This window comes from Eubalaena glacialis, chromosome 16 (genome assembly GCF_028564815.1).
Source record: "Eubalaena glacialis isolate mEubGla1 chromosome 16, mEubGla1.1.hap2.+ XY, whole genome shotgun sequence".
Taxonomy (NCBI): Eukaryota; Metazoa; Chordata; class Mammalia; order Artiodactyla; family Balaenidae; genus Eubalaena; species Eubalaena glacialis.
This window is the reverse complement of record NC_083731.1, coordinates 77,203,794-77,220,826: the sequence shown is the minus strand read 5'-3', so window position 1 is coordinate 77,220,826 and position 17,033 is coordinate 77,203,794. Positions and strand designations below refer to the sequence as shown.

Below are 17,033 nucleotides of genomic sequence, written 5' to 3'. Positions count from 1 at the left end.
TACTACTATATATAAAATAGATAACTAATAAGAACCTACTGTATAGCACAGGGAACTCTATTCAATACTCTGTAATGACCTATATGGGATTAGAATCTTAAAAAAAGTGGATATATGTATATGTGTAACTGGTTCACTTTGCTGTACAGCAGAAACTAACACAACATTTTAAATCAACTATACCCCAAAAAAATTCATTAAAAAAAAAAGCAACTCTGGAAAGCCAGAGGTCAATGCATGGAATGACCATGACTACACAAGCTGCCTACTTAGTACTCAGCTCATTGTAAATTTTGTGTTTGTGCTTCACATGGCATTCCTCATACTGCACATTTATTTTCCATGGGCCTACTCTTAAGGCATCTAATTGGTAAACGATAGTAGGTAGAACAATATGAAACTGTTGCTCACCAGAATCAGGAATCAGGACCCGATCAATCAAATGGATAACACCATTATTTGTCACAATATCTTTTTTGTTCACCATTTTGATTCCATTTACTGTTATGCTGTCACCATCACATCCTATCTCAATTGTGTTTCCTTCCAGAGTCTCAAATACTGCTCCTCCCATGATAGCCTCGGAACACTGGAGGGTGTTTAAAATGTGGTACTTCAAGAGAGCTGGAGGACAAAGTACAAAGAGTAAGCTTTCAGATCAAGGAGAATAGCATTTGACCCTTAAAAGACGTGTTTCACTGTGGAACTAAGTATTCCTAAGAAATATAATATATATAAGACCTAAGTATTGACATAAGGTTTTATAATTCTGTTTATGTTCTCAAAATGTTTTTTCCATCAACTCTACAATAAAATTAGCTCAGCTCAGTAGGAAATAAGAAGAAAAGAAGATCAGCTGTATGGAATTATTTGTGTAGTTCTAGAAAATGTGTTAGATCAAGTTCCCTCTATCATAAGAAAGGAATTTCCGATGGGAACACAAGAATAATTTCTCCTTTCAGAAGGCCTATAAAGTTATTTGCTAGTGATACCTGTTCCAAACACCCAAGCAGTATCTTACATCAGCTACTCATGACAGAACAGCTGTACAGGCATACTTCATTTCATTGAGCTTCACTATTTTGTGCTTTGCAGATACTATGTTTTTTGGTTTTTGTTTTTTGTTTTTTACAAATTGAAGGTTTGTGGCAACCCTAAAGGCAACATCTAGAAAATATCCAAAATAAAGATGATTTCTTGAAGGACTTCTGAAGGGATCTGTGCCTAAACTGTCTATATTTGCACCAAAATATCTCATCATAAATTGGTTAAGCCAATTTGGGGTAGGCTGAGTAAGCGAAATGTGCTAGTCACAATGTAAAATCTAGTTGAAACTAAAAAGGAGACTGGAAAGAAGCCAAGTTCTGTGTATCAATAGGTAATGACCAAAGAGAACCATGCAATTTTCTCAACTCAACTTTAGTGTAAATTTAGAACTAAAAGCATTGAACAATATGTATACAGTATTAAAGTTTGATGATCTAATATTTCTTTTCAACACTTGCTAATTATTTTTAACGTCTGCTACTTAGTTACTTGAAAGCAGTGCAGAAGAATGTGATCTTTAGGATACCCTGATTATTTAATTATTAAATTAATTATTGAATTACTTTGCCTACTCTTTCAAGGGCTTTGTTTTTTAAGATTTTTATAGTCCACCTCAGAATAAAAGTTTTTCTTTGCCTTTGCTTATCAAAGGTGATAATGCTGGCAGGCCTTAATCTCTTTTTCATTTCCTTTCTTGGAATTCTGAGAGGCTTCTCCTAGAGAGAGACAGTTAAGTACCTTCCGAAGCCACTTTGTCTCCCATGATCCTTTCTAGAACCCCTCGTGGAAGTTTCTCAAAAGCTTCATTGGTGGGAGCAAAGAGTGTGAAGTGACCATCTCTTCCAAGGGCCTCCAATACATCAGATGTGATGGCAGCTGCCTGAAACACAAATGTGCTTTTCAGAGGCTGGCACATTTGCAAATCCAGAAGAAAATTACAATACACTCAGTCTGGGTGGACATGAGGGAGTTGATTATATAGAAAACTATAGAAGTGAGATGTAACTCTTGTTAGATCCTTAAAATATTATCTTTTGGCACAAACAACCATGTCTTTTCGAACTTTCCTCAAACTGTATGTAAGATGGGGAATTCTGCCAATGCTTGTGTGACTGAACAATATACAGCAGTAAACGTAATATTGATGAATTCATTCTAAATGCACTAAATACACTACAGTCACGAAACTAATCATTCTTTATCTATCATGTCCACATAAATATTATTATTTCATATAAGGAGATGATTTCTTCTGCATAAAATGAAAACCTTTTCATTTCAAGAAATATATTGGTTACATGTCTGCCAGATTTAATAGCTTTTTATAATTACTTTAGATTCTGACAGGGAAAGAGGAGGAATTTCAATGGTCCAAGGCAATCTGCTATTACTTCTTGTACTTACTCTAAAAGATGAGAGGTCATCTTCTGCTTCAATAAAGTCCTGAATTGAGGTACCAATTTGTGTAAGGACACGGTCAATGACATGCACAACGCCATTTGTTGCAATCTGGTTCCCATGGATGATTCGAGCACAGTTAACAGTGACAACCTAATTATTTGAGAAAATCAAATTTTAGAAATCACAGCTATCTGTTGACCACTGAGGCTGCAAGCCCCCATTTCCTATTTTTCATGATTACTGGTAAATGTAACATGAAAGAACTGACATTCTGAATGTAAATTCTGAGGGTGAAGACTTACATATTACTATGTCCAAAAAAAAAAAAAACCTGGAAAAAATGCAACCAGTTGAGAATCCAAGTCCAGTTACACTTAACATACCTAGAAATGCAAGGCAAAAACATTTTTTTGGTTTAAATTATTGCTTTTATTCCTCTCTTTCTTTCATAGGAAAAGTCATGATATGGCACTTACATTATATTCACTAACTTTTTATTATTTCTGTGAGCCTTATATAAAAGGTATAGAAAAAAATTAAGGGCAATGTTATTGAGAAAGGTACTTTTTATTAATGAAACTTACCCCATTAGAATAATGGTTAATGAAGAGCCCCAAATTGTTATACATTGAAGAAATAATCATGCCGTTTTTCAAGTCCTTGGTCAACATTCTCTTATTAACCATGTGGCTATGTAAAGCATTCAATAATTCAACATTTACATTGCTCTCCAAACCTCTACGGATATCCTAGGAAAAATTGAAATGACAGAAGTTTATTTTATTATAGTTAATTATTAAAAATCTTATAATCACACTGTTTCTACTCTCTTGTTATTTTCTCATTGAATTACCCAGACGGTCAAACCAAATTGACATAAATAACTTAAAATTATACTATTTCAATTGATTAAGAAATTTTGTAAGTAGAGGTACTCAGTAAAGGGTTCCAGATCTTATAGAGCACTTGGACATTTTTAGAGACAAAACCAAATTTTTAATAAATGTATTGATGAAGAGATGATCTTGCTGTAAAGGCTTAGGGAATATGAAATTATCAGATATTTAAAGTACTTTGAGTGGAAAACAAAATAAAAATGGCATTATATTTTTATACAACATCAGAGTTTTAATAACCGTTTTATGTTTATTCTATAACAAATTCAAGAATTCAACCATCCTGTACCTTTTTATTTATCCAATACCACACTATATCATACTGTACTTGGTGTCATGAGAAATACAATGATAAGTAAGGTGAAGTCTCGACCTTTGAGGTACTTATTCTATAGCAACAGGCAAAAATAAACACAGTAAGATAAAGGACGGAAGGAGAAAAAAAATGCTTTCCAGGTCAAATGAAGATGGCTGGCAATTCAGGTTTGGAGACAGGTCTTGCAGGGTAGGTAGACAGGGTAGGGATGGTGTGATGATCATTCTAAGTCCAGCTGCTGGCACAGGGTGAACGTTGGGAAAGCAGAAGTTGTCCAGTGTGGTTATTGTATGCCTTTACGTTTCTCAGATAATATTAAGAAAGAAATTTTAGAAAAGTATATGGGACCATAACATAGAAGACTTTAATGCCCAAGTAAAGAGTACATTAAACTGGCAATAGGGAGCCATTGAGGCTTTTGTGGGCTTGGAATAAAATGATTAGCCTGGGCTTTAGGAAGGTTAATCCGGTGGTAATGCATAGCAGAAAAGAGACTATTATGAGGATGAAAAATGAGATATGGGTGACTAACAGTAGTTTCTAAGAACTGGAGAGAGGCAAAGTAAGGATGACATAATTTTCAAGTTTTAACTCTGAGACTGGTACTGCCAATTATGGAAAAAAGACAGCAGAAAAGCAGTTGTTGATGGGGAGAAAGAAAGTGGCATCTGTTTCAGATAACGTTTTGTTTAAAGATACAGATGGTGTATCCAAGGAGAAATATTAAGATAGATGTTAGAAATATTCTCCTGGGATTCAAGAAACACAGATTCCATGGCTCTATGCATTAAAGTGAAAGCTGAAGCCATCAGAAGTACATCTAAACTGCAGAGTATAGTTCCTGGAAGAGACCTTAATAAGACCTATTCTTAAGGCAAGGAAGAAGAGGAGTCTGCAGAAAGGACCAGAAAGGTGGTTAGAGATGTGGTCAAAGACAACCAGAAGAGAGAAAGTTCTATAATGCAAGCAATTAACCTCACAGTTAATGCAGCAAGAGGAAATCTAGAAGAATCTGCCTAAGTTTTACTAAATATTGTATGACTCTAGTAGTAATTATCAGTTCATCTTCATATCAAGTAGAAAGTAGGAATATATTTCTATACCAGTTTTACAGATTTGTATATTGTCATAATTTAGTGTGTTGTAAATTAGATTATGCACAAAAAAAGCCTGAAAATTAAATGTATTGTTTACAACCCTTCAATTTAAATATCCACACACGTTTATAAATCTGTCAGTCTCTGAACAGCCATATATATTTACATATAATTAAAATAATAAGTATATGTATAATATAGCTTATTAAAAATTTTAAATTCCACTAGGCTTCTTAACTTGCCTTTCTATGAGATATGTCATTTAAAATTACCTATATTTCTTCACAACCAAAAGGGGAAGAGGAAAGGAGTAAAATAGAATAATGATAAAGTGCTTGTTCAATCCACTATTAGTTTGCCTTTATTAGTCCATGAGCCTACTGGGGTGTTATTCCATTTATGGATGTATTAAAATGATTTCCTCCTTACCCTCAATTAACTCATCCTTTTATGTATCCTCATATATGTACAACAGAAAGATATACAATTTCTATTTATTTCCAAGTTAGTAAATCAATTAAAGTATACCAGTAACAGTAAAAAAAATTTATATTAATAAAAATAATGAATTACAGAATCCAGGTTGTCCCAAGCCTCGTTACTTGGTGCGAAGTAAGTGAATGACCCCTTTCCTTCGATCTCTTCCCTCAGTTTTGAGACATCAGAATAACGCTGCGTGGTGGTGGCTCCCACAATGCCCAGAGTACCATAAACATGGTCAATAGGCATAACTGAAATAATCAAGAGATGAATAAGTACTTAGGAAAAAATTTCAAGAATGTTATTTTACAATAATTTAACCTTTACACAAAGCCCCCCAATATATTAAATGATAATTTTAGCAATACAGTTCTATAAATCATCAATTTTATGTGAAAGTTGCCTTTTGAATGTCAAATAATAAAGTACTACTGAAAAATATCATTCCATATATTCTTGGTCTTGAGGGAAAATGAATTTTCATTTATCATCCTTTTTTGATGTTTAGTCTATTTACATGTCAAATCTGCTATGTCAATATGGTTCAATTTTAATTATTAGTAAGTATCTTTGATTATTTCACTGAAAACAACAAAAGTTCCTCACTTCTCACTGAGAATGGCAAAGGTAATTTTTTTTTTCATGTTGGCTTAAAGCTCCTAAATAGTATAATACTGTTAGGTATAGGGGTATAATTATATAGATTTGGGTCCCTAAAAGAAATATGTAGACCTGCTTCTTTTCATCATAATTTCAGGAAGGAAATATATAAAAATATCTAATACTTCTAGAATATATCTTCTGAACTTCAGAAGAAAGATTAATATATAAATGTCAGCCTGAAGCTTGGGTGCAGCCAACTTATTTTTTATGACTCTGTCTTATTTAAAATTTAGTATGATTTGGATCATATCATAGGAGAAATGGTTATTACCTTTATGAATATATCAAGACTAGGTACACAATTAGTAAATTAAATCACAAAATCAGGATTTAAAAACACCCCAACAGGATGGGAAAAATGAGTCAAACGTAACAGTTAAATGTCACAGGGTTCCATTTAAGTCCCACGCCTAAGTTAAAAAAAAAACAAATCCCAATGAAGACTTGATTTGACAGCATTCATTTAAAAAAGATCTGTAATCAATTTTAATTAATTAAAAATTCAGCATGAGTTAATGATATGACATGGTTACCAATAACATTAACCAAAATTCAGGAGCCCACACGCCCCAAACTGAGGTATGTGTCTTAATATTTTCTCAGCTGCCTGGACACACATAGATAGTAGACACCAGTCTTGGATCACAATCAGAAGAAAAAAAATGACTGGATTAGAGGCTTTCATGGGTTGCTGTCAATTACAGTAAGGACTCCAAAGTCTATATCACATTCAAACTGGGGGCCATGAGCCCAGAGAAGAGAAGATTCTGTTGGGGAAGAGAGGGTAGCTGGAGGAAGGGTGTGATGATTTGTGTTAACTATCTGAATGGCTGTCATTTCAAAGAGGAAATAGATGAACTAATTTTTCTCTAGTTGGCAAGTTACAGGAAACTAACTTTCAATCTGAGAAACGTTATAAAATCAGAGCTGTTGAATCAGAGAAGATGATGCCTTGCCAAGTAGTCAGCCCATGTTCCTAGACAAGTTCAAAGAAAGGGATTTTGTAGTGGGGATTTTTGTTCTTGAAGGAAAGTTGAACTAATTTAAATTTAGAATAAGCTTCTGTTGTCCAGCATCTAGTGTATATGATGTATATATTAATACTTTATCAACATGATAAAGTCATGATTAACACCAAGATATGGGGGATATATCTTGGATTTATCATGGTGCTAAATACACACACACACACACACACACAAACACACAATTGGCTTCGCTATAAGCTACTTCAACTCTTTTTCCTCAAACAAGACAAATTCCTCATTTAATTCAGTAATTGAAACTTTACCTGCTGGGCAGCCTTTCATTCCTTCCATCCTCATATAACCAGGGCAGCATTCATATAACACAGTCCTATACATTGGAAGAAAATTAATATTAAAATGGGAGAACTACAAAGGATACATTTTGACATAAACTTAGCAAAACATATTACTTATTGCCTTGATTTACTGAGAATTTAGAAATCCAGTTTTTTTGTTTGTTTGTTTATGACATCAAGGTATTTCTATTAGCTTGATTTCTCTCTATAGCCTCATGGCATGGTGGAAAAATTCCAGGATCTTGAGCCAGAAGAATGGAGTATGGTTCCCAGTTCCACTACTTAGTTGATGTGTGACCTTGAGCAAATCATTTAATAAATTTGAGTCTCAGTTTCCCCAACTACTTAACATGAATGTAGTAGCTAAAATACTTATTCATGGGTAGTTGTGAATCTCAAATAAAACAATGCTTTGGAAATAATTTTGCAAACTATAAATAGCTGTAAATGTTTATTAGTATAAGGTTATTAGGAACTAAGAACATCAGAAAAATTTATTAACTCACTTATAGGTAGTAAAATATGAAACTATAGATGAGAATAAAATTTCTGGCATGGAATATTGGCTTAAGGATAGTTAAAAGATAAGAATATAGAGATAAGTGGGAAACTATATTTTCAAACTGTTCTCTAATTTTAACATAATTTCAAGAATAGTTGTTATTGGAAACGTATACAGACTGTAAGAGAGCCTTATGCAAATATGGTCCCTGAAATAATTTTATTTACATGGATACCCATAAAAATAAATGTGAATATTTGGACGCCAAGGGATTGATTAAGAATTGCTTATACTTTAGCTTTAGCATATATCATAAACAATAAGAATGAGATACATAATTTTTAGTTCGGGACTAATAATACTTTATGTAAAATAGTAAATAGAAGAAGAAATTGCTAAAGTAGCAAAAATTTCTATAACACATGCTAATATTAATGCACTATACGGTATAGAATTCCAAAACAGGCAATTGCAATTTCAGATGATACTTGAACAATACAGTTGTCTGAGTTAATGCTTTGAAAGCAGCGACAACAAAAAAGTAGTTTTTCCAGGAAATTTATGCTACACAAAACTCAAAGTTCCCATATTGTCAGTAGGACAGATAAGAGTAAAAAAAAATCATGACTGTGCATATTTCTGTAAGTGGGAAATTTATCTTCATTTTCTGAATAGTATCTAAAATCTCATGGAAATGCCAACTGACAATGTCACTGACATTTTTTTGAAGGAGGTCTACAAAATACTATATTATTGAGCCAATATATATTGTGGGGAATATCTTAAACCTAGGAAACTTCCTGTTTTTCATTAGACCCAGTTACCTCCCCCAAATCCCCAAAGCAGCTATTCAAACAGAAGATAAACATTTCTGTCAACTGATACATAAAGTCCTAAAGATGACTTTGGAAATTTTAGCAACTGCAACAGATGGCAAATCAGGCATTCTTCCTGTCAATGTTACTGATTCCTTTGGTTGTTTGAAACTAGCAACTAGCATTTACATTTATTCCAGAGCACAGATGTTAATGTGTTTGTGAAAATGAAGTTAAGGGAAATAAGCTAATATAATTAAACAAAGGAGACATTGTTATATTTCTGGTAAAAAGCCAGGCTTCAAAGCAGGAATTTTTTTTTCTTTTTTAGTGGAAAGCAAGAAAGAATCTTGGCATAAGCTTTGTACAAGCGTTGGCATCGCTAATATATTTAGATGGTTAAAGTAAGATTGTATCGGACTTCCTTAACTTCCAGGAAGTGTGTAATAAAGATTTTCCCTAAATATTTCAGAGAGCAGGTCCTTTCTTATGTAGTTAGTGTGCCTTCCAAATAGGCCTCGTGGTAACCAAGAATACAAAGAAGAAAGCGAGAAATATCCAGAGCTTTGGAGTTCCCAACTGGGGCCTGACCTAACTCATGGCCAGGATCCTTGTAACTACTGACTTACACTGTAGTTGTGTGAATGATCCACAAGTCTAGCAGATTTATGCAAACTAATAAGAATAACGTCCAGGTCAAAAAGTAACATCGTTTAAAACTCTGTTAAGCCAACATGTGGGAACGGGCAGCAATGTCCTGTGGGGTCCTAGTCTTGGTTACCATGGGGAGGCACAGTCCAGATAAGGTTATATGCCTTGAATACATGATTCTTAGTAAAATAAAGAGAACCCTATGCATTTTAAATAGGGATCTGCACTCGCCTCCTTTTCACACCAGCATATACCCAATTTGCTTAAAATAGTTTAAATTTAAGTACGATTAATGTTATGAGTTAGTGTTACTTAGTAATTTCACATGAGTTCATTCATTTTACCTTCAGAAACTCTCCAAGTATTAAATCTGCATTTCACAGGCAAAGAAACAAGACTCCAAAATGTTATGTGATTCCACAGTTAGTATTTGTAACCAATATTATTAAGTTAAGAATATGTGTTTTAACAATCCCCCAATCCTTCCACCTATTTAGAGTAACTGAAATTTAATGATGATGTGCTTCAGATATTCTGGTTCTCAAGTCGTCCTTCACTGAGGTTGCGGTCCAAAGTAATAAGAAGCAGGCAGGAGCCATTTCTACTGTTTCATTGACTGAGAATGACATCTTTAAATTTTTATCTATAATTCAGCTCCTTCATCTTAAAATGAAGACTCTGCACCGCATGAGTACTTATCAGCCTTTATATGTCTAGGATTATATTTCTTCTACCAATATTTATTAATTGATTAAACCAATAAGCTATCAAGTAATAAAAATGTTTTCCAACTCTAGGTGAATCAGTGAAATATATAACTAAGTTGAAAAGTAATCATCTTTTTGGCTATTGAAATAGTAATATAGTGGTGGGTTTCCATTATCACCTTTGGGGACCCCTGGGGATCTGGCAGTTTGGGATGGAATGACTGGATTAAATGAAGATATGAAACTTAAGTCCTTTCCAACTTTAAGCTTTGATGAAAACTGTGGGGTAAACTGGTGTACTTTATATAATTCCTAAATGACTGTAGGCAAACATTAATTTTTACCTGAAAACCCTGGTATTTCAGATCAATTTGTTCTTCTGGCATTTTTTTAAATAAAATGAGGAAACTGAGGAAAAGAGGTTAATTGACTTGCCTAAGATAAAAGAGGCCAAACCAGGAGTAGAAATGACATAGTCAAACTGTCAGTGATTCTATACCAGATCACATGGCCATTGCCATAGATTCAGGAATAACATGAGTTCCACTAGTAGAGGGAGAAATTCAGGGAAAATTTCTTTATTCATATGTGATCCATTTTTTTTAAGCTCACAATTTTGGAGAGTATTTTCGAGAAGATCGTGTGTATGTCCAAGGAAAGTCATGGGCGTTGTGGTGTTGTCTTTGGAACTGGCACATTAAGGAAAAAATGACACTTACGTTTTCTTTCCACAGATGGCACCTTGATACCAGTTCCTACAAGTGCTGAAGTATTTCCTTTTGGTGCCCAAAATCTGTTGAAGGGCGCAGACATTTGGGCTGGAAGATGGAAGGAAAGAAAGTTAATGTCCTAATGACAACTAGTTTTTCATATCTACATGTCAGGTAGTAAAAAAAGAAAAAAGAAGAAAGTTAACATGTGGATTCGATTATCAAAGATGCAATTCTAAAAAAAGATGTGATTCTAGTCAGCACAAATCTCCTTCTGATCCAATCCTACTGAATCATTGGAAAAACTAAAGTCTATGAGAGACAGAGAGAGAGAGGAAATTATACATCTCTGAGAGTAAAATGCCATTGTTTCAAAAGTTAACCTAATAGAATTAAACAACGTGTCTTATTACTTTTAATAGTAGGTAATTCACTGACCCTTTTAAACCAAACATGTGCTCATTTAGGGTTTGGGGGTGGCTTAGGGCTCTGGAACAATGACAGATCAGACAGCGAAATAGACAAGTTTTACTAAGTCCAAGGACACTGTACTCTGTAATTTTCTAGGTAAGCAATCACAGAAGTAAATGAATGCTAAGATTAACTTAAATAATATGGCTGCACAAAGGAAAATTTATAGCTTTGCCTGGAAGTAATTAGATTAAGACATCCTCTGCCAAAATTTTAAGTGTTTTTCTCCCTTAAAAAGAAGGAAGTCTTATTTGCTCTGTGAGGCAAGGGAACTTTGGAGCATTATAAACATCTCTCTGAGACATTGGATGTAGTGCCAAGATCCATTTCAAGAATTAATAATAAATGGTTGGTTAAGTTACTAAATTATGTCTGATAACTTTAAAAATGCTAAGTTGAGTTTATTCTAAGAAATCAAGTTTTTGCAAATTGTACAGAATGCAAAATTTAAAAGCATTCTTAAATGCTTCAAAAAATTCAGGAAACTGATTACATTACCTATTGTTTAATTTTCATAATAAATGAAATTTTCCCTAACATAATGTGAGATATTTCAAAGCTGTTTACATAATGAGAGTCTCCAACAATAGATTCTTTCATCTTGAAAACCTCATTCCAGAAATTTGGAATCAAATAAAAACACAAATAAACTGAATCATAAAGAAATGCCCTGTTAAATGTTGTTAATTACATTAAAATCTTACAATGTTTCATAAAAAGCAATTATACACAAGTTTTTTGGACAGTAATCCTTAAAGTTTAAGACACATACATCAACCACAGAATACTCATTTTTTCCTTTTTTCTTGTTACATTGTAATAAGTAGAAAAAACAAAAAACAAAACCTGAGGTATAAATAAGGAACTATATGTAGAATTGTACATACCACAAGCTAAGGGAAAAGAAGGTTTATAAAATCAAACCACTGACTTACCCCTGATCCCGGCCCCTGATACGGCTGTGAGCCAAGATCTTGTCATAATGACCATTGGCATTTGCAGGGTTAACCACAACGAGCAAGAACAGAGAAAATATGGGTAAGAGAGGAATCATCTCTAGTCTCCCCGTTGCAGTTAGTCCACGAAGAGAACTGGCAGTGGGCTTTGGAGAGCTCAGAGTTTATATACATGGCAGAGTTCTGGGAGGGAGCTCTGTATCAACCTGGGAATCTGAACTCTCTCCAGAAGGCATCAGCAACTTCAAGTTGCCAGCTAGAATCTGCTTTTTCAGCTATGTTTCCTGAGCACACTGAGCCTCTTTTTCTTCTCATTATCAAAAGGATATTTATTTTATGTTTATATTATTTATCTTTCTCTTTATTTTTACTACCTGACTCATTTCATGTTCATATTTCTGTTTTATTCTTTTGTAATTTAGAGGGTTTTTATGGGAAATGATTTTGTTTAGATTTTAAGGATCATTCTGTAATACATCCCTTTCAGAGTGCATGTCCCTGTGCTCAAGGACAGTATGACTTGATCTTATCACATCTTGTCATATTCAGTTCACGTCAGAACTGAAAGATTATTTTTCACCAGATAACAAAGGTAGATCTAAGTTGGATAATCACAAGGCAGCAATGGCTGTTGATTAAAAACAAATGTTGAATGGACATAAACTTTCACAGAGTATGGGACAAGAATTTTAACTTGCTGATGAAACATGTAGGAGGGATCACGTTTTTCTTGCAATGTGTAAACTGGGGGGATCCCTCCCATTTCACTTCTCTTTTCAGATATCAAGGAATAGATAGAGTTAACATAAATCTGGTTCTGGTAAGTTTCCCTAACTTTTGAAGCAAAGCAGGAAAGAAAAACATGTGTCATTTTGTTTTTTTCATTACATACAGGGCATGATGTTGACCATTTCTTGACAGCGCATCTCTTGGTAACCACCGGACAAAAGCATCCCCTGTTGGAAACAAGTATTACCAATCTAACTGCAATAGAATAATGCAACACGTATTAAGAAACAGTGGCATTGCCAGAATCCTTCTTCTTCTGTTTTATCAAGAGTAACCAAAGTCTCTTAATGTTACACAGTGCAATTCCTAGCCAAGGGAATATCCACTCTCACCACTCCACACATGATATGTCAACAATTAGCTAAATAACTACAATGAGTTTCCCTGGATAAATAAGTTACACACTATCCTAAAGTGAAAGTGTAATTCAAATATGTCTTGTTGCAAAGTGCTCCTGCTGTAGTGGCCCATCAGAGTTGTTTCCCCACTGGCAATATAGAGAAATTTTAGACTGAAACTCCATGTTGCCCAATTGGAAGGTCTTTTAGGGAAGGCTGGATTAGGCCAGAGAGGATTCCAAGTATCAGGAGAGTTATATTAAGCTTGTTATAGGATTTTGTCTTGGGGCACTAAAATAATTCTGCAATTTGCTGCTAGTTTAGTAAGAAAGCATACAATGAAATAATAAATTCCAAAATATGTTTAGAGGCTTCTTTTCAATTTGAAAATCTTGATGTTAAGGTATAGAAAATGAAAGAGCAATTCAAAAGGAGAGCTGGAGAAAAGATGGTAAGGGGTAAATTATATTCTTTCCCTGGTCCCTTGCGGGAAGAAGAGAATTAATCGATCGCTTATATTTCTCTGAATGGAATTACTCTAACTTTGCTCGTATGTCACTGTTCTGCTTTATACAATAGGTTTCTATTACTCTTATGTTGCGCAAATAGTAGGTGGTCAGTAATTGCTTATTGAGTAGAATGGAGAGGTTTTTTGAAAATAAGTTCTATCTGATATCAGTATATTAGCTATTAGAACATTATTGATAACAGTTACATAAAAGTCTTCAATTCTAGGCTGTTGAGACATTATAAAGTAGATTGCTTATCTTCTAAGATAAAACAATAGAATTTTGGAATTACAGGAAACAAATCAAACTCAAAATACAGAAATCCCTCCAACATCATCACTGTAAATAGTCATCCACTCTTTACTGAGATGCTCTCTAAGATTAATGCAACCCTTTTCATTTTAGACAGCTGTAACTGTTAGTAAGCGTTTCTGTAATGAAGCTGAAATCTGCTCAGATCCAATGGGGTTTGATTGGTGAGGAAGGAATGAGGTATAGAGAGAGATATAGACTTGGAAAATATGTATCAAGAGTGAAAAAGTTATTTAAATATGGTCCAGAATGATAACAGATGGACTTAACTTTGAAGATAGGGGTGAAGGCAGAATTAATATCATGTCATGTTACCTACTTTCTTAACAGCGCCTATAAATTGAAAATATATCGATTATTTTAAAGAACGATTTTGACCTGTGACCTGTGTTCCTGTGACCACAGTTTTATCCACTGGAATCAATGGCTTCCATTCACCCTGACTCCTTCTTTGGTACAAATGGACAAATAATTGCATGAGAAAAGTCGTGAAAATGGAAATGCGTTCATATTTCAAAAGATGACTTCTCCTTCCTGACAGGAGGTAGAGGTTTACTTTTAGTAAAAAGCATTGTATATGCTCATACTATAAAAAGAGTATTCTTAAATCTTTCTTTTCAGAGTTTCAAGTAATTGAGTCTTAAATGTATCCATCTCGAGCATCATATTTGGAAGTCAACAAATGCTAGCCCTCAACAAATATTTATATTCAGGGTGAGTAATGCCATCAAAGAGGATCTTGAAAATGAAGGCCAGATTGTACATATAAATTTCATGTAAATTTAGAGGATGGAGAACATTCCAAGAGAAGGAAAATTTTAGAGTAAATATATTAAAAAAAAAAAAAAAAAAAGGCACTGCAACTTAAAATGCTGAGCCCAGCCCAGAAGGGTGATATTATAAGATATTACAGAGTGGGGGAAAGTCCAAGCAACTACTTTAGCCAGGATCCTGACTTCAGGGAAGGTAATATGGAACCCTGGTCCATAGCCAACAACTTGGGGCAGGGTGAGGGAAGGAAATAGTTCCAGAGAATGGGAATACTGTCTAAGCTGTAGAGAAAAGTTTAAACATCTTGAGAGGGACACAATTCTCTCCTTTCTGAGCACTCATCAAGGGTTAATCTTTCTCTTTCACTCCACACAGGACCCTTATTCTTCTGCTTCATGAAAGGATCCTGACCCTGGGTTGGCTATGTAATTTTCTTAACAGTTTGGAGGAAGTTTGAAACCTTGGCAATTAAATCTGACTTTCAGGATTGCAAAGTCTGACCCAGAACTGTAAGTCATTAATGAAAAAGGAATGGTTTATTACACAACCAAGGAAAAATAATGTGTTCAAAAGACAGTGACATTTGTTTCTAGCTATCAGGATGCTAATTTACTGGCAGTTTGCAAATTATCCAGTGGATCTTTGTAGCAGCCTCGTAGCCTCTGGAGACTCTGGAGACTGTGATGTGATTAAAGTATCATGCTTACTATCACCAGCATGTAACCAACATTAAACTTACCTAACAATCTCTGGGATTAGACATGGCCTATGGATTCAACAAACCTGGATACTCAAGCCAAGAGTGGATTTTTTTTTTTTTTTTCTAGGAACCATACTTTTTTCCCCCAGCTTTATTGAGGCATACTTGACAAATCGAAAATGTATATCTTTAAGGTATACAACGTGATGATTGGATACACGAATACATTGTGGAATGATTACATACCAAACTATTGGATTTTTAAAACAGAATTTCCTTGGTTTTGAATGATCCAGAGTGGTTATTTCCCCCAGATAATTTAAAATCCCCTGTTTTTTAAATGTATGGTCTGTGGGATCTTGGCATTTCTTAAGTACTACTTTTCTTTCTTATTGGCCCATTTGGAAACTACAGGTAATAGAATTTACTTCTAAAAGACGATAAGGCTTTGAAGTTACTGCCACACTTTCTTGGGGGCACACTTCTCAGTGTCCAAGCACCTTGGCCAGTGAAGTGCGTAGCCTTCCTTGGTACCTGGGTTTGCAGCCTTGTAAACTGAAGTCCTGGCAAAGACCCAGAGATCTTTGCTTCCTTCGAGGGAGAGAAAACCTTTTGTTAAAATGATTAGATTATGCTGAACTCAGTCAACAGTAAAAGGAATTCAAATTAAGCCAAAAATTAAATTTTGTGATTTTTTTCCCTAGTTAAAACAATCATAAAAGCCAAAATAAAATTGAACATCAATGCTCAACTTAAAAGAGGTCAGAAAGGCAATATATAGGCTCAGATAATTGTGGATGACACATTGTAAAGCCTATAAGAAGTGTCACCTCCCCAGCCATCCCCCCAGTGTATTCCCAATGGATTTCCTCCTGTACGCCCTTAGATCTTCAGGGATGCTCTGGCCAAACATAGATAAGATAATGAAATCATAGTCAAAGAAAGAGATGACTAACTGGACACCAAAGTAAACATTAAATGATGTCTCTTTGATGTTAATTAATTTAGAAGCGAGCGGGCTTTCTGTGATAAATGTGGGTAGTGTGCCATCTTTCCTTTATACATTTAGACTCTCATTTTCTTTAAAAGCCTATCAAGTGACAGATTTCACTCTCATACTAACTAAACAATGTAACTCTTTGTCCTTAGTTGAGCTGGGTGTGTATTAGCAGCATTTTTTATTAGCAGTATTTACTTGTATTTCTCTGGAGACATCTAGTGGAGAAAGTACAGTATATGTTTCAAGAAGCATAGATACAGTCTATTATGTTTTGATTAAAATAATAATTAATATGAAAAAATTTAAATAATCTACATGCATTTCAAAATGCCAGACAACTGAAGATTAATAATGGTATCTTTTTTTTTTTTGAGTGAAGCCATCTTTATTTTATTTTATTTTTTTTAACATCTTTATTAGAGTATAATTGCTTTACAATGGTGTGTTAGTTTCTGCTTTATAACAAAGTGAATCACTTATACATATACATATGTCCCAAAATCTCTTCCCTCTTGCATCTCCCTCCCTCCCACCCTCCCCATCCCACCCCTCTAGGTGGTCACAAAGCACTGAGCTGA

General features: G+C 34.4%; 1 protein-coding gene across 4 annotated transcripts in view; it reads right to left on the bottom strand.

Annotated features, from left to right (window-relative positions):
• Nucleotides 1-12,255, bottom strand: part of POSTN (periostin) — a 33,197-nt gene extending 20,942 nt beyond the window's left edge. For all 4 annotated transcript variants that reach the window (XM_061171115.1, XM_061171117.1, XM_061171116.1 and 1 more), the window contains exons 1-8: nucleotides 12,016-12,255; nucleotides 10,619-10,717; nucleotides 7,192-7,256; nucleotides 5,331-5,488; nucleotides 3,033-3,197; nucleotides 2,452-2,598; nucleotides 1,786-1,927; nucleotides 412-624 (exon numbers count right to left, since the gene is read on the bottom strand). In XM_061171115.1, the coding sequence (XP_061027098.1) occupies nucleotides 412-624; nucleotides 1,786-1,927; nucleotides 2,452-2,598; nucleotides 3,033-3,197; nucleotides 5,331-5,488; nucleotides 7,192-7,256; nucleotides 10,619-10,717; nucleotides 12,016-12,134 (1,108 nt within the window). In that variant the 5' untranslated portion in view covers nucleotides 12,135-12,255. The remainder of the gene's footprint in view (nucleotides 1-411; nucleotides 625-1,785; nucleotides 1,928-2,451; nucleotides 2,599-3,032; nucleotides 3,198-5,330; nucleotides 5,489-7,191; nucleotides 7,257-10,618; nucleotides 10,718-12,015) is intronic.
• Between the last annotated feature and the right edge of the window lie 4,778 nt (nucleotides 12,256-17,033).